At 42.0% G+C, this 18,702-nt stretch overlaps 1 protein-coding gene across 1 annotated transcript; it reads left to right on the top strand.

The window, feature by feature from the left end:
- Positions 1–15,098: 15,098 nt before the first annotated feature.
- On the top strand, positions 15,099–17,090 carry LOC124021484 (uncharacterized protein DDB_G0290685-like). Its single transcript, XM_046336685.1, has 3 exons — positions 15,099–15,117; positions 15,740–15,887; positions 16,188–17,090. Exons 2-3 carry the CDS (start codon positions 15,740–15,742, stop codon positions 16,658–16,660), a joined length of 621 nt encoding a protein of 206 aa, XP_046192641.1. The 5' UTR covers positions 15,099–15,117; the 3' UTR covers positions 16,661–17,090.
- The last annotated feature ends 1,612 nt before the right edge of the window (positions 17,091–18,702 follow it).

Here is an 18,702-nt window from a genome sequence, read left to right on the forward strand (position 1 = left end):
TACCATTACTGTGGATAGTCAGATGGAGATACACCACAGTGAGTACGGTTACATACTATAATACCATTACTGTGGATAGATGAATATACACCACAGATGACACACCATAACCACTGTGGATAGTCAGATGAATATACACCACAGTGAGTACAGTTACACACTATAATACCATTACTGTGGATAGATGGATATACACCACAGTGAGTACAGTTACACACTATAATACCATTACTGTGGATAGATGGAGATACACCACAGTGAGTATGGTTACACACCATAATACCATTACTGTGGATAGATGAATATACACCACAGTGAGTATGGTTACACACCATAATACCATTACTGTGGATAGATGAATATACACCATGAATATACACCCATAATACCAGTGACTGTATGGTTACACACCATATTACCATTACTGTGGATAGATGGAGATACACCACAGTGAGTACAGTTACATACCATAATACCATTACTGTGGATAGATGGATATACACCACAGTGAGTAGGGTTACACACCATAATACCATTACTGTGGATAGATGGATATACACCACAGTGACAGTTACACACCATAATACCATTACACACAGTGAGTACGGTTACACACCATAATACCATTACTGTGGATAGATGAATATACACCACAGTGAGTAGGGTTACACACCATAATACCATTACTGTGGATAGATGAATATACACCACAGTGAGTAGGGTTACACACCATAATACCATTACTGTGGATAGATGAATATACACCACAGTGAGTAGGGTTACACACCATAATACCATTACTGTGGATAGATTAATATACACCACAGTGAGTATGGTTACACACCATAATACCATTACTGTGGATAGATGAATATACACCACAGTGGTAGGGTTACACACCATAATACCATTACTGTGGATAGTCAGATGGAGATACACCACAGTGAGTAGGGTTACACACCATAATACCATTACTGTGGATAGATGAATATACACCACAGTGAGTAGGGTTACATACTATAATACCATTACTGTGGATAGTCAGATGGAGATACACCACAGTGAGTAGGGTTACACACTATAATACCATTACTGTGGATAGATGAATATACACCACAGTGAGTAGGGTTACACACCATAATACCATTACTGTGGATAGATGAATATACACCACAGTGAGTAGGGTTACACACCATAATACCATTACTGTGGATAGATGAATATACACCACAGTGAGTAGGGTTACACACTATAATACCATTACTGTGGATAGATGAATATACACCACAGTGAGTATGGTTACACACCATAATATCATTACTGTGGATAGATGAATATACACCACAGTGAGTACAGTTACACACTATAATACCATTACTGTGGATAGATGAATATACACCACAGTGAGTAGGGTTACACACCATAATACCATTACTGTGGATAGATGAATATACACCACAGTGAGTAGGGTTACACACCATAATACCATTACTGTGGATAGATGAATATACACCACAGTGAGTAGGGTTACACACTATAATACCATTACTGTGGATAGATGAATATACACACAGTGAGTATGGTTACACACCATAATACCATTACTGTGGATAGTCAGATGGAGATACACCACAGTGAGTAGGGTTACACACTATAATACCATTACTGTGGATAGATGAATATACACCACAGTGAGTAGGGTTACACACCATAATACCATTACTGTGGATAGTCAGATGGAGATGGAGATACACCACAGTGAGTAGGGTTACATACCATAATACCATTACTGTGGATAGATGAATATACACCACAGTGAGTACGGTTACACACCATAATACCATTACTGTGGATAGTCAGATGAATATAATTGTTGTATTAAGAGACGTTTACAATGATTTGCAAGAAGAACCATTTCCCTGATAATCTGAAATCTGATTGGACTATGATAAATACATCACGTCGACCAATCAAAATAGACATTGTACCACATGTTTATTTTTTATTTTTTGTTGTATGTGAAAACTACTTCTTAAAGATGAATACTTTTCAGTTGTTTGTGAACTCACTTCACTGGTACTAAAGAGAGAGGCTCACTCGGCTGGTGCTACCATGTGCTGGAGCTACCATGTTCTGGTGCTACCATGTTCTGGAGCTACCATGTGCTGGAGCTACCATGTGCTGCTGCTACCATGTGCTGGAGCTACCATGTGCTGGAGCTACCATGTGCTGCTGCTACCATGTGCTGGAGCTACCATGTTCTGGTGCTACCGTGTTTTGGTGCTGTGTTCTGGAGCTACCATGTGCTGGAGCTACCATGTGCTGGAGCTACCATGTTCTGGTTCTGGAGCTACCATGTTCTGGAGCTACCATGTTCTGGAGCTACCATGTGCTGGAGCTACCATGTTCTGGTGCTACCATGTTCTGGAGCTACCATGTGCTGGTGCTACCATGTTCTGGAGCTACTACATGTGCTGGAGCTACCATGTTCTGGAGCTACTACATGTGCTGGAGCTACCATGTGCTGGCATGTCCTAACAGTTGGAAAGGTTGCTCAGAAAACCAGGTGTTTACATCATAACAATTGGAAAGGTTGCTCAGAAAACCAGGTGTTTACATCATAACAATTGGAAAGGTTGCTCAGAAAACCAGGTGTTTACATCATAACAATTGGAAAGGTTGCTCAGAAAACCAGGTGTTTACATCATAACAATTGGAAAGGTTGCTCAGAAAACCAGGTGTTTACATCATAACAGTTGGAAAGGTTGCTCAGAAAACCAGGTGTTTACATCATAACAATTGGAAAGGTTGCTCAGAAAACCAGGTGTTTACATCATAACAATTGGAAAGGTTGCTCAGAAAACCAGGTGTTTACATCATAACAGTTGGAAAGGTTGCTCAGAAAACCAGGTGTTTACATCATAACAATTGGAAAGGTTGCTCAGAAAACCAGGTGTTTACATCCTAACAGTTGGAAAGGTTGCTCAGAAAACCAGGTGTTTACATCATAACAATTGGAAAGGTTGCTCAGAAAACCAGGTGTTTACATCATAACAGTTGGAAAGGTTGCTCAGAAAACCAGGTGTTTACATCATAACAGTTGGAAAGGTTGCTCAGAAAACCAGGTGTTTACATCCTAACAGTTGGAAAGGTTGCTGAGAAAACCAGGTGTTTACATCATAACAGTTGGAAAGGTTGCTCAGAAAACCAGGTGTTTACATCATAACAGTTGGAAAGGTTGCTCAGAAAACCAGGTGTTTACATCATAACAGTTGGAAAGGTTGCTCAGAAAACCAGGTGTTTACATCATAACAGTTGGAAAGGTTGCTCAGAAAACCAGGTGTTTACATCATAACAATTGGAAAGGTTGCTCAGAAAACCAGGTGTTTACATCATAACAGTTGGAAAGGTTGCTCAGAAAACCAGGTGTTTACATCATAACAGTTGGAAAGGTTGCTCAGAAAACCAGGTGTTTACATCATAACAGTTGGAAAGGTTGCTCAGAAAACCAGGTGTTTACATCCTAACAGTTGGAAAGGTTGCTCAGAAAACCAGGTGTTTACATCATAACAGTTTTGAAAGGTTTAAGATAAGCAGAAAACCAGGTGTTTACATCTGCCTAACAGTTAAATGTCTAGATATTAATGAAAACCAGGGTTTACATCATTCCACAGTTTTTTACCTTTATTTAACCAGGCAAGTCAGTTAAAGAACAAATTATTATTTACAACGACAGTTGGAAAGGTTGCTAGCCAGGTGGGTTTACATCATAACAGTGGGTGGAAAGGTTGCTCAGAAAACCAGCCTAGTGTTTACATCAGCCTAACCTAGTTGGTTAAAGACAGCCTGCCTAGTGGGTTAAAACCAGCCTAGTTTACATCCGAGCCTAGTGGGTTAACGACAGCCTAGCCTAGTGGGTTAAGACTAGCCTAGAAAAGCCCAGCCAGGTGTTAACGACATCCTAACAGTTGGAAAGCCTAGTGGGTTAACAGAAAACCTAGTGTTTACAGCCTAACCTAGTGGGTTAACGAGGCCTGCCTCAGTGGGTTAACCAGAGCCTAGTTTACACAGCCTAGCCTAGTGGGTTAACGACAGAGCCTAGTGGGTTGCGACAGCCTAGCCTAGTGGGTTAACGACAGCCTAGCCTAGTGGGTTAACGACAGCCCTGCCTAGTGGGATAACGACAGCCTAGCCTAGTGGGATAACGACAGCCTAGCCTAGTGGGTTAACGACAGCCTAGCCTAGTGGGTTAACGACAGCCTAGCCTAGTGGGTTACACCTAACAGTGGGTTGCTCAGAAAACCAGGTGGGTTACAGCCTAACAGGTTAACGACAGAGCCTAGTGGGTTAACGAAAGAGCCTAGTGGGTTAACTGCCTGTTAAGAACAGCAGATTTTTCTTTCAGCTCTGGGATTTGATGAACCTTTTGGTTACCAGTTTAACGCTCTAACCACTAGGAAGGAGTTTACGTGATAATGGATCTGTACATTAGAACTACCTACATGCTATTCCTAAATGTCCCTTTTGTCTATTACGAATATAAACAGATCTCTGGCGCTGTGGTCTAAGGCACTGCATCTCAGTGCTCGTGGCCAAGTCACTACAGACAGCCTGGTTCGGTTTCTTGGGCTGTATCACAACCCGGCCGTGATCGAGAGTCCCAATGGTGCGGCTCGACAATTGTCACGCGTAGTCCGGGTTAAGGGAGGGTTTGGGCCTGGGGAGGCCCGTCCATTGTAAAATAAGGAATTTATTCTTAACTGACTCGCCTAGCCTAGTTAAATATATATATATATTAAATAAAACCCAATGACAGAGCCTAGTGGGTTTTATTCACAGACCTAGCCTAGTGGAACAACACCTCTTGCTGTGAATAGAACCAGGTTCAGTGGGTTTTCATGTCAACCAATTAGCACTTTAGAACCCTGAAGGATACAGCAACATTCCATGGTCAATGCCATTTTCCCAACCAACTATTGTATAGAGAATGAATAACATTAACATTCAATAGAAAAAGGAATGGAAGTAGGAATGTGTTTTTTTTTTAAAGCGACAGGGCCGAGGATGGGTTGAAGCTCAGTTGTTTTCTGAACTTCTGTTGTGATCAGGCTTTGGGTTTAAACCATATTTCTGTGTGTTACAAAGCAGGAAGAAAGCATTTTCTAACTGCCTGTAGTTGTAGTATCACTGCAGCGACACTACGGGTTTATCAACCCTGATGGGACCTGGTAGAACTCAACTGTTTCTAACTGCCTGTAGTTGTAGTATCACTGCAGCAACACTACGGGTTTATCAACCCTGGTTGTTGGGTTTACTACAGTAGGCAGGGAGTAGTCTGTGTACAGTAGGCAGGGTGTAGTCAGTGGACAGTAGGCAGGGAGTAGTCTGTGTACAGTAGGCAGGGAGTAGCTAGAGTGGACAGTAGGCAGGGTGTAACAGAACAGTAGGCAGTGGGAGTCGGTGGAAGTAGACAGCCTAGCCTAGGCAGGGTGTAGTCAGTGGACAGCCCCTAGCAGTAGGCAGGGTTAGTCGGTGGACAGTAGGCAGGGGTAGTCAGTGGACAGTAGGCAGGGGTAGCTAGAGTGGACAGTAGGCAGTGGTGTTAGAGTGGACAGTAGCCTGTAGTCGGTGGACAGTAGACAGGGTGTAGCCTAGTGGGTGTAGCGGTGTAGTAGACAGGGGTTAGTCAGAGTACAGTAGACAGGGTGTAGTCAGTGTACAGTAGACAGGGTGTAGTCAGTGGACAGTAGGCAGGGTGTAGTCACAGTAGACAGGGTGTTGTCAGAGTGGACAGTGAGCAGGGTGTAGTCAGTGGACAGTAGGCCTTTGTACAGTGGTTACCAGTATGCAGTAGGCAGGGTGTAGACAGTGGACCAGGGTGTAGTCAGTGGACAGTAGGCAGGGTGTAGTCAGTGGACAGTAGGCAGGGTGTAGTCAGTGGACAGTAGGCTAGGGTTAGTCAGTGGACAGTTCAGGGTGTAGTCGGTTACAGTAGGCAGGGTGTAGTCAGTATGCAGTAGGCAGGGTGTAGTCAGAGGACAGTAGGCAGGGTGTAGTCAGAGTGGACAGTAGGCAGTCAGTATACAGTAGGCAGGGTGTAGTCAGTGTACAGTAGGCAGGGTGTAGTCGTGGACAGTAGGCAGGGTGTAGTCAGTGTGCAATAGGCAGGGTGTAGTCAGTGGACAGTAGGCAGGGTGTAGTCAGAGGACAGTAGGCAGGGTGTAGTCAGTGGACAGTAGGCAGGGTTTAGTCAGAGTGGACAGTAGGCAGGGTGTAGTCAGTTAGGCAGGGTGTAGTCAGAGGACAGTAGGCAGGGTGTAGTCAGTGGACAGTAGGCAGGGTGTAGTCAGTGTACAGTAGGCAGGGTGTAGTCAGTGGACAGTAGGCAGGGTGTAGTCAGAGTACAGTAGGCAGGGTGTAGTCAGTGGACAGTAGGCAATGTAGTCAGTGGACAGTAGGCAGGGGTGTAGTCAGTGGACAGTAGGCAGGGTGTAGTCAGTGTACAGTAGGCAGGGTGTAGTCAGTGTACAGTAGGCAGGGTGTTATTCAGTGGACAGTAGGCAGGGTGTAGTCAGTGTGCAGTAGGCAGTGGAATTTTCAGTGGGCAGTAGGCTTTAGGGTGTAGTCAGAACATTCCAGGCAGGGTGTAGTCAGTGCCAGTTTCCCAACCAACTATTGTATAGTCAGAATGGATAACATTAGTAGGCAGGGTGTCAATAGGAAAGGAAGTGGAAGTAGGCATGGTGTTTTCAGAGGACAGTAGGCAGGGTGTAGTCAGGTCGGCAGGGTGTAGTCAGTGTACAGTAGGCACAGTGGACAGTAGGCAGGAGAAGTCAGAGTGGACAGTAGGCAGGGTGTAGTCAGAACTTAGAGGACAGTAGGCAGGGTTCAGTGGACAGTAGGCAGGGTTAGTCAGAGGACAGTGGCAGGAAGTGTAGTCAGTGTACAGTAGGCAGGGTGTAGTCAGTGGACAGTAGGCAGGGTGTAGTCAGACCAGTAGGCAGGGGTACCAGTAGGCAGGGTGTAGTCAGTGGACAGTAGGCAGGGTGTAGTCAGTGGACAGTAGGCAGGGTGTAGTCAGTGTACAGTAGGCAGGGTGTAGTCAGTGTACAGTAGGCAGGGTGTTCAGTGGACAGTACCCTGGTTGTAGACAGGGTGTAGTCAGTGGACAGTAGGCAGGGTGTAGTCAGTGGACAGTAGGCAGGGTGTAGTCGGTGGACAGTAGGCAGGGTGTAGTCGGTGGACAGTAGGCAGGGTGTAGTCAGTGGACAGTAGGCAGGGAGTAGCTAGAGTGGACAGTAGGCAGGGTGTAGTCAGAGTGGACAGTAGGCAGGGTGTAGTCGGTGGACAGTAGACAGGGTGTAGTCAGTGTACAGTAGACAGGGTGTAGTCGGTGTACAGTAGACAGGGTGTAGTCAGAGTACAGTAGACAGGGTGTAGTCAGTGTACAGTAGACAGGGTGTAGTCAGTGGACAGTAGGCAGGGTGTAGTCGGTGTACAGTAGACAGGGTGTAGTCAGAGTGGACAGTAGACAGGGTGTAGTCAGTGGACAGTAGGCAGGGTGTAGTCAGTGTACAGTAGGCAGGGTGTAGTCAGTATGCAGTAGGCAGGGTGTAGACAGTGGACAGTAGGCAGGGTGTAGTCAGTGGACAGTAGGCAGGGTGTAGTCAGTGGACAGTAGGCAGGGTGTAGTCAGTGGACAGTAGGCAGGGTGTAGTCGGTGTACAGTAGGCAGGGTGTAGTCAGTATGCAGTAGGCAGGGTGTAGTCAGAGGACAGTAGGCAGGGAGTAGTCAGAGTGGACAGTAGGCAGGGTGTAGTCAGTATACAGTAGGCAGGGTGTAGTCAGTGTACAGTAGGCAGGGTGTAGTCAGTGGACAGTAGGCAGGGTGTAGTCAGTGTGCAGTAGGCAGGGTGTAGTCAGTGGACAGTAGGCAGGGTGTAGTCAGAGGACAGTAGGCAGGGTGTAGTCAGTGGACAGTAGGCAGGGAGTAGTCAGAGTGGACAGTAGGCAGGGTGTAGTCAGTATGCAGTAGGCAGGGTGTAGTCAGAGGACAGTAGGCAGGGTGTAGTCAGTGGACAGTAGGCAGGGTGTAGTCAGTGTACAGTAGGCAGGGTGTAGTCAGTGGACAGTAGGCAGGGTGTAGTCAGAGTGGACAGTAGGCAGGGTGTAGTCAGTGGACAGTAGGCAGGGTGTAGTCAGTGGACAGTAGGCAGGGTGTAGTCAGTGGACAGTAGGCAGGGTGTAGTCAGTGTACAGTAGGCAGGGTGTAGTCAGTGTACAGTAGGCAGGGTGTAGTCAGTGGACAGTAGGCAGGGTGTAGTCAGTGTGCAGTAGGCAGGGTGTAGTCAGTGGGCAGTAGGCAGGGTGTAGTCAGAGTGGACAGTAGGCAGGGTGTAGTCAGTGTGCAGTAGGCAGGGTGTAGTCAGTGGACAGTAGGCCGGGTGTAGTCAGTGTGCAGTAGGCAGGGTGTAGTCAGTGTGCAGTAGGCAGGGTGTAGTCAGAGGACAGTAGTCAGGGTGTAGTCAGTGGACAGTAGGCAGGGTGTAGTCAGAGGACAGTAGGCAGGGTGTAGTCAGTATACAGTAGGCAGGGTGTAGTCAGTGTACAGTAGGCAGGGTGTAGTCAGTGGACAGTAGGCAGGGAGTAGTCAGAGTGGACAGTAGGCAGGGTGTAGTCAGTATGCAGTAGGCAGGGTGTAGTCAGAGGACAGTAGGCAGGGTGTAGTCAGTGGACAGTAGGCAGGGTGTAGTCAGAGGACAGTAGGCAGGGTGTAGTCAGTGTACAGTAGGCAGGGTGTAGTCAGTGGACAGTAGGCAGGGTGTAGTCAGAGTGGACAGTAGGCAGGGTGTAGTCAGTGGACAGTAGGCAGGGTGTAGTCAGTGGACAGTAGGCAGGGTGTAGTCAGTGGACAGTAGGCAGGGTGTAGTCAGTGTACAGTAGGCAGGGTGTAGTCAGTGTACAGTAGGCAGGGTGTAGTCAGTGGACAGTAGGCAGGGTGTGTGCAGTCAGTGTGCAGTAGGGCAGGGTGTAGTCAGTGGGCAGTAGGCAGGGTGTAGTCAGAGTGGACAGTAGGCAGGGTGTAGTCAGTGTGCAGTAGGCAGGGTGTAGTCAGTGGACAGTAGGCCGGGTGTAGTCAGTGTGCAGTAGGCAGGGTGTAGTCAGTGTGCAGTAGGCAGGGTGTAGTCAGTGGACAGTAGGCAGGGTGTAGTCAGTGTGCAGTAGGCAGGGTGTAGTCAGTGGGCAGTAGGCAGGGTGTAGTCAGAGTGGACAGTAGGCAGGGTGTAGTCAGTGGACAGTAGGCAGGGTGTAGTCAGTGGACAGTAGGCAGGGTGTAGTTAGAGTGGACATTAGACAGGGTGTAGTCAGTGGACAGTAGGCAGGGTGTAGTCAGAGTGGACAGTAGGCAGGGTGTAGTCAGTGGACAGTAGGCAGGGTGTAGTTATAGTGGACATTAGACAGGGTGTAGTCAGTGGACAGTAGGCAGGGTGTAGTTAGAGTGGACATTAGACAGGGTGTAGTCAGAGTACAGTAGGCAGGGTGTAGTCAGAGTGGACAGTAGGCAGGGTGTAGTCAGAGTACAGTAGGCAGGGTGTAGTCAGTGGACAGTAGTCAGTGTGCAGTAGCACCCTGTTCCTTACCTAGTGCACTTGTTTCAACCAGAGCCCTATGGGCCCAGCTCAGAAGTAGTGCACTATATAGTGAATACGGTGCCATTAGTGTTGCTGTTACATGTTACAGTGAGGAGTGTCTTAGACGTTAGACAACATGGCAGACAGGAAACAGGACTTAACGTGATCCCCTTCATCTCTCCATTCAGAAAGCAAAGGTTTCTGATGACCCTTTGAAGGTCGATTAGGGGATTAAGAGACTAGAGGTTTGCCTGTCACGCTGATCTGGTAACCAACGTTTTTTAGGTGACACACAGACGGCTTCCCATCTCCACACAGGAGGCTGGTGTCATTTTGAATCGGAGGCCGTCCCACTTTTGCGTTTTGCATGTGGCATTACCCAGTCTAGTCAGATAGTAGAATAATTCCCTGTGGTGTCATTACCCAGTCTAGTCAGATAGTAGAATATTTCCCTGTGGTGTCATTACCCAGTCTAGTCAGATAGTAGAATATTTCCCTGTGGTGTCATTACCCAGTCTAGTCAGATAGTAGAATATTTCCCTGTGGTGTCATTACCCAGTCTAGTCAGATAGTAGAATAATTCCCTGTGGTGTCATTACCCAGTCTAGTCAGATAGTAGAATAATTCCCTGTGGTGTCATTACCCAGTCTAGTCAGATAGTAGAATAATTCCCTGTGGTGTCATTACCCAGTCTAGTCAGATAGTAGAATAATTCCCTGTGGTGTCATTACCCAGTCTAGTCAGATAGTAGAATAATTCCCTGTGGTGTCATTATCCAGTCTAGTCAGATAGTAGAATAATTCCCTGTGGTGTCATTACCCAGTCTACTCTGTCATCCTCCCAGAGCAAAGCGAGAGAGGGAGAGAGGACTTCACAATTCACTATTTACACCAAAACTGGGTTTAAATATTATTTTAAATTATTTCAAATACTTTCGCTGGTCTTTGATTGAGCTTTCTTGGCATAATGGACCAATCGAAAAAAATCCCAAAACGGCAAACCCAACCTACTTGGCACTCCAGGCGAGATAGAGGAAACGCGTGGATGTATTTGAAAGATTTCAAATAGTATTTGAACCCAGGTCTGATTCCGCCTACACCCTCTAATAGTGTTGTGTTGTTGACTGTATAATGCAGATTGGACGTTCAGTTGGACTTCACTCAGCCACAGTAGGCTGTAATTCTAATCTAATCCAGAAATACCCGTGACAACGTGTTGTTGGTGTGTTTCAGTTAGCGTGTTGTTACCATGTTGATACCTGGTGTTAAGAGCAGTGTATGTTCCTCTTCTTGATTTAAAGGGATTGGACAAATCACACTAAAGCACCTGACTGGACGACATAGATTAATATACCTTAATGATCCATCTTCAGGGGTTTTCAACTGTCTTGTTTGCTACCTGGTGGTGTTAAGGGCAGTGGTTGTCTCGGTGGTGTCTTCAACCGTCTTGTTTGCTACCTGGTGGTGTTAAGGGCAGTGGTTGTCCCGGTGGTGTCTTCAGGTGTTGTCAACCGTCTTGTTTGCTACCTGGTGGTGTTAAGGTCAGTGGTTGTCTCGGTGGTGTCTTCAGGTGTTTTCAACTGTCTTGTTTGCTACCTGGTGGTGTTAAGGTCAGTGGTTGTCTCGGTGGTGTCTTCAGGTGTTGTCAACCGTCTTGTTTGCTACCTGGTGGTGTTAAGGTCAGTGGTTGTCTCGGTGGTGTCTTCAGGTGTTTTCAACTGTCTTGTTTGCTACCTGGTAGTGTTAAGAGCAGTGGTTGTCTCAGTGGTGCCTTCAGGTGTTTTCAACCGTCTTGTTTGCTACCTGGTAGTGTTAAGGGCAGTGGTTGTCTCGGTGGTGTCTTCAACCGTCTTGTTTGCTACCTGGTGGTGTTAAGGTCAGTGGTTGTCTCGGTGGTGTCTTCAGGTGTTGTCAACAGTCTTGTTTGCTACCTGGTGGTGTTAAGAGCAGTGGTTGTCTTGGGTGACGCCTTCAGGTGTCTTCAACCGTCTTGTTTGCTACCTGGTGGTGTTAAGGGCAGTGGTTGTCTCGGTGATGTTTTCAGGTGTGGTTAAAGGCATTAGACAAGGAAACCAAAGCAACACCAAAGCCTAGTAAGGAAATGGAATGGATTACACTTCCTGTTCATCTCCATTAAACTGTTCTTTACACTTCCAGTTCATCTCCATTAAACGGTTCTTTACATTTCCTGTTCATCTCCATTAAACTGTTCTTTACACTTCCTGTTCATCTCCATTAAACTGTCCTTTACACTTCCTGTTCATCTCCATTAAACTGTCCTTTACACTTCCTGTTCATCTCCATTAAACTGCTCTTCCGGGTGTTGTTGACACAACCGTCTTGTTTGTCAGAGAAAAGTTGTTGTTTAAAAAAAAAACAATTTTATAAACACACATCGCAAAAAAATACATCCTCACCCGAGTGAACCATTTTTTTTGTTGCTTTTAACTGTCAAAATATACTGAGGATTGACAGAAAGTTTTATCGTAGGTTTTCCTACGAAAACCAAATTAACCCCTATAGCTCATATCATAGTGAAATACAGTGACATCAATTTACAAGAGTAGCAGATAAGCAGAATATTGCTCCTGTCCGGTATTCCCTGCTTTCAACAGATAATGACTTCACCAGCGCAGCCTAGCTATGTAAATTAGCCAGGGTCTGATATCTTGACTACACTGAGAAGCTCTGTAGTTGAACCGTATGTCTGTTACCCAATTCGCAACCCCTTATTTCCCTACATAGTTCACTACTTTTAACTAGAGTTCAATGGGCCCTGGTCAAAAGTAGTGCACTATGTAGGGAATAGTGTGCCGTTTGGAACACATCCTATGTCTGTCTGAGGGAAGCAGACACCAAAGTACCTCGTCATCCAGTCTTCAATACCCAGCCAGATCTAATGGATTTAATGAAGGGGAGATATATATTTTTTTAAATGTTGTATTTAATTTGATTTAGCATTTTTATGAGACACAACCCCCCCTCACCCCCTCCACTCCCCATACTAAATGACATTAAAATGTTCAGAGTTTGTAGTCATGTTAACTCTTACAGTGTGTCTGTGTGGTTGGTTGGGAGGAATAGCTAGTGTTCATGAATGTAAAAACATTTCCATAAAATATTCAGAGAAGACCCATTACTGCTGTGGCTGTCTCATCTTTGCTGCTGAACTTCAATCAGTTGAGCATTTAAAATGCATTAAATGCCTTTCGTAATCTAGTCTAATCTGCAAAGTAACATTTTTGTCAAACTGCTTTTGACTTTTATTATTATTATTATTATTAAACACCCCCCAAAAAATATGTAACACTTAATTTTGTGGTGGTAATTTTTTAAACATTTCTCTGTTATAATTCAAATCCTTGCACATCAAGTACTTAAAACAAGCATGTAATTGTCTAGTTTATCAGAGCCTTTAATGTTATTTTATGTACGAATCTTAAACAAATTACTCAAAAAACACAGAATTAGTGTCAATACAATTGTAAAACTGTGCAAATGTTATTTTTTACTGAGCTAAATATATGTTCATAATGAGATAATATCTAAATATATGTTATTAATAATGAGATCATATCTAAATATATGTTAATAATGAGATAATATCTAAATATATGTTATTAATAATGAGATCATATCTAAATATATGTTAATAATGAGATAATATCTAAATATATGTTAATAATGAGATCATATCTAAATATATGTTATTAATAATGAGATCATATCTAAATATATGTTAATAATAATGAGATAATATCTAAATATATGTTATTAATAATGAGATAATATCTAAATATATGTTATTAATAATGAGATAATATCTAAATATATGTTGTTAATAATGAGATCATATCTAAATATATGTTAATAATAATGAGATAATATCTAAATATATGTTATTAATAATGAGATAATATCTAAATATATGTTGTTAATAATGAGATAATATCTAAATATATGTTATTAATAATGAGATAATATCTAAATATATGTTGTTAATAATGAGATAATATCTAAATATATGTTGTTAATAATGAGATAATATCTAAATATATGTTAATAATAATGAGATAATATCTAAATATATGTTGTTAATAATGAGATAATATCTAAATATATGTTAATAATGAGATAATATCTAAATATATGTTGTTAATAATGAGATAATATCTAAATATATGTTGTTAATAATGAGATAATATCTAAATATATGTTAATAATGAGATAATATCTAAATATATGTTATTAATGAGATCATATCTAAATATATGTTATTAATAATGAGATAATATCTAAATATATGTTAATAATGAGATCATATCTAAATATATGTTAATAATGAGATCATATCTAAATATATGTTAATAAGGAGATCATATCTAAATATATGTTAATAATGAGATCATATCTAAATATATGTTATTAATAATGAGATCATATCTAAATATATGTTAATAATGAGATAATATCTAAATATATGTTATTAATAATGAGATAATATCTAAATATATGTTATTAATAATGAGATAATATCTAAATATATGTTAATAATGAGATAATATCTAAATATATGTTAATAATGAGATAATATCTAAATATATGTTATTAATAATGAGATAATATCTAAATATATGTTATTAATAATGAGATAATATCTAAATATATGTTATTAATAATGAGATAATATCTAAATATATGTTATTAATGAGATCATATCTAAATATATGTTATTAATGAGATCATATCTAAATATATGTTATTAATAATGAGATAATATCTAAATATATGTTAATAATGAGATAATATCTAAATATATGTTAATAATGAGATCATATCTAAATATATGTTAATAATGAGATAATATCTAAATATATGTTATTAATAATGAGATAATATCTAAATATATGTTATTAATGAGATCATATCTAAATATATGTTATTAATGAGATCATATCTAAATATATGTTATTAATAATGAGATAATATCTAAATATATGTTAATAATGAGATAATATCTAAATATATGTTAATAATGAGATCATATCTAAATATATGTTAATAATGAGATAATATCTAAATATATGTTAATAATGAGATAATATCTAAATATATGTTGTTAATAATGAGATCATATCTAAATATGTTATTAATAATGAGATAATATCTAAATATATGTTATTAATAATGAGATCATATGTTTTTAAAGCCACATTCCAGGGTCTTATTTTCAGCCCAAATGGCAGCCCTGCCACTCTGAGATCTACTCCTATGAGCTGTGCTGTCTGAAGGGCTGCTTTTCCCCATGAATAATGTTCCCTATGTGTACTGTCTGTGTCTGTGTTAATACCATGAGGTGTCAGTGTTGTGCTACGGCTGGTTAGTAACAACCTCCTTCCTCTGATGCAGACGGGGAGGTGCAGACTGATGAAGGCCCTTTAGAGGATGCAGACCTGTCTCCACACAGTGACCTGTCCACTGAAGAGGTTAGACACACCTCTACACACAGTGACCTGTCCACTGAAGAGGTTAGACACACCTCTACACACAGTGACCTGTCCACTGAAGAGGTTAAACACACCTCTACACAGAGTGACCTGTCCACTGAAGAGGTTAGACACCTCTCTCCACAGAGTGACCTGTCCACTGAAGAGGTTAGACACACCCCTCCACACAGTGACCTGTCCACTGAAGAGGTTAGACACACCCCTCTCCACAGTGACCTGTCCACTGAAGAGGTTAGACACCTCTCTACAGAGTGACCTGACCTCTGAAGAGGTTAAACACACCTCTACACACAGTGACCTGTCCACTGAAGAGGTTAGACACCTCTCTACACAGTGACCTGACCTCTGAAGAGGTTAGACACACCTCTCCACACAGTGACCTGTCCTCTGAAGAGGTTAGACACACCTCACACTTGCATATATTGCTTACTACTGTACACGTGTACCAAGTTTCAGGCTTTTAATAAAAAAAGTGTACATTATTTTGTATATTATCTATAGCTCAAATACAATTCCAACTGTTTGAATGTTCAACATATTGTGTCTGAAAGGCTCACGATAATATAATCATATTCAGTTGTTATTGTACAATTAATTTCAGATGCCAACGGAGGACAGTAAATCTACTGACACAGAGGAGAGTCCAGAGGGAGAAAAAGTTGAAGAGGAGGAGACTGCAGTAGCTGAGAACTCCACCGAGGAACAAGGTGATAACAACGAAGATATTACTAAAACCACAGAGGAACAAGGTGATAACAAGGAAGATATTACTAAAATCACTGAGGAACAAGGTGATAACAACGAAGATATTACTAAAACCACAGAGGAACAAGGTGATAACAGCGAAGATATTACTAAAACCACAGAGGAACAAGGTGATGACAACGAAGATATTACTAAAACCACAGAGGAACAAGGTGATGACAACGAAGATGTTACTAAAACCACAGAGGAACAAGGTGATAACAACAAAGATGTTACTAAAACCACAGAGGAACAAGGTGATAACAACGAAGATGTTACTAAGAGGATTACCACAGAGGAACAAGGTGATAACAAGGAAGATATTACTAAAACCACAGAGGAACAAGGTGATAACAACGAAGATGTTACTAAGAGGATTACCACAGAGGAACAAGGTGATAACAAGGAAGATATTACTAAAACCACAGAGGAACAAGGTGATAACAACGAAGATATTACTAAAACCACAGAGGAACAAGGTGATAACAACGAAGATATTACTAAAATCACAGAGGAACACGCTGATAACAAGGAAGATGTTACTAAAACCACCGAGGAACAAGGTGAGAACAAGGAAGATATTACTAAGAGGATTACCACCGAGGAACAAGGTGATAATAACGAAGATATTACTAAGAGGATTACCACAGAGGAACAAGGTGATAACAACGAAGATATTACTAAAACCACAGAGGAGGACTCAGACAGTGTGGTTGGTGAGAAGAGCCTGGAGACCAAGCTACAGGGAAGTCTGGAGAACCTGGTCCTGGAGAAATGAAGGATGGAGAGGGGAAGGGGAGAGAGAAGGAGTAGGATGAGGCACCGGATAAAGCTGAGGAGGTTGGAGAAGCAGGGGATGACGGTCCATCTTCAACAGATGGAAAATAGTAGAAAGAGAAAGTGGATAGAGGAAGACGAGATGAATCGTACCATGTGGAAAAGAAAGATGAGGAGGAAGTAGACAAGGAACCTGGAACTGAGACAGATTCTGAGACAGAGGAGGGAGGAAGTAGATAAGGAACCTGGAACTGAGACAGATTCTGAGACAGAGGAGGGAGGAAGTAGATAAGGAACCTGGAACTGAGACAGGATAGAGATAGATAGAGAGGTGATCCTTCAGAGACAGGAGAAGATAGAGAGGTGATCCTTCAGAGACAGGAGAAGATAGAGAGGTGATCCTTCAGAGACAGGAGAAGATAGAGAGGTGATCCTTCAGAGACAGGAGAAGATAGAGAGGTGAACCTTCAGAGACAGGAGAAGATAGAGAGGTGAACCTTCAGAGACAGGAGAAGATAGAGAGGTGAACCTTCAGAGACAGGAGAAGATAGAGAGGTGAACCTTCAGAGACAGGAGAAGATAGAGAGGTGAACCTTCAGAGACAGGAGAAGATAGAGAGGAGAACCTTCAGAGACAGGAGAAGATAGAGAGGTGAACCTTCAGAGACAGGAGAAGATAGAGAGGTGAACCTTCAGAGACAGGAGAAGATAGAGAGGTGAACCTTCAGAGACAGGAGAAGATAGAGAGGTGAAGAGAGAGAAGGATGATGCAACTACTTTTTACTTTTTTAAAGATACCAAAACAGACAAGTCTGCAAAGGAGAAAGGAGAGGGGGGTGACAAAGAGGAGAGAAATGGGGAGGGAGAATCATCAGAAGAGGAAGAAACAGGGAGAGAGACCTGGGCCCAGAGACCGGAGACCCGAGACCCGAGACCCGAGACCAGGTAAAAGGTTCCAATGAGAAGATCAAAGCAACAAAGAGGAGTTGGACGTGTTGTTTAAGAAAAGCCTTAAGGGAGAAGGGTGACAAGACTAGCATGTAGGGAACAAAGAAACATATCACTATAATCCACCACAACAACACAATATTACATTATCAGGGTTCTTAATTAACAGGATTTTTAAACATTTTCTTAACAATGTGGTGCTGCTGAGCAAAGTGCCTCTCTTACGTTCTTCGAGGGGAATATCCTGGATATCATGTGGGATTATATGTGGGATTATATGTGGGATTATATGTGACTGGTTGTTTAGCTACATAGGGTACACAGCTATAGGGGAGTCTCTATTTGAAGTATAGTGTAAATCATTATTTATATGTGGGATTATATGTGACTGGTTGTTTAGTTACATAGGGGTACACAGCTATAGGGGAGTCTCTATTTGAAGTATAGTGTAAATCATTATTTATATGTGGGATTATACGTGGGATTATATGTGAGATTATAAATGGGATTATATGTGGGATTATATGTGGGATTATATGTGACTGGTTTAGTTACATAGGGGTACACAGCTATAGGGGAGTTTCTATTTGAAGCGTAGTGTAAATCATTATTTATATGTGGGATTATAAATGGGATTATACGTGGGATTATATGTGAGATTATATGTGGGATTATATGTGACTGGTTGTTTAGTTACATAGGGGTACACAGCTATAGGGGAGTTTCTATTTGAAGTATAGTGTAAATCATTATTTATATGTGGGATTATATGTGGGATTATATGTGACTGGTTGTTTAGTTACATAGGGGTACACAGCTATAGGGGAGTTTCTATTTGAAGTATAGTGTAAATCATTATTTATATGTGGGATTATATGTGGGATTATATGTGACTGGTTGTTTAGTTACATAGGGGTACACAGCTATAGGGGAGTTTCTATTTGAAGTATAGTGTAAATCATTATTTATATGTGGGATTATATGTGGGATTATATGTGACTGGTTGTTTAGTTACATAGGGGTACACAGCTATAGGGGAGTTTCTATTTGAAGCGTAGTGTAAATCACCAGTGCTAAGAGGATCCGACAGCTGTCA

Source organism: Oncorhynchus gorbuscha, unplaced genomic scaffold (assembly GCF_021184085.1).
Source record: "Oncorhynchus gorbuscha isolate QuinsamMale2020 ecotype Even-year unplaced genomic scaffold, OgorEven_v1.0 Un_scaffold_1127, whole genome shotgun sequence".
In the NCBI taxonomy this organism is placed as follows: Eukaryota; Metazoa; Chordata; class Actinopteri; order Salmoniformes; family Salmonidae; genus Oncorhynchus; species Oncorhynchus gorbuscha.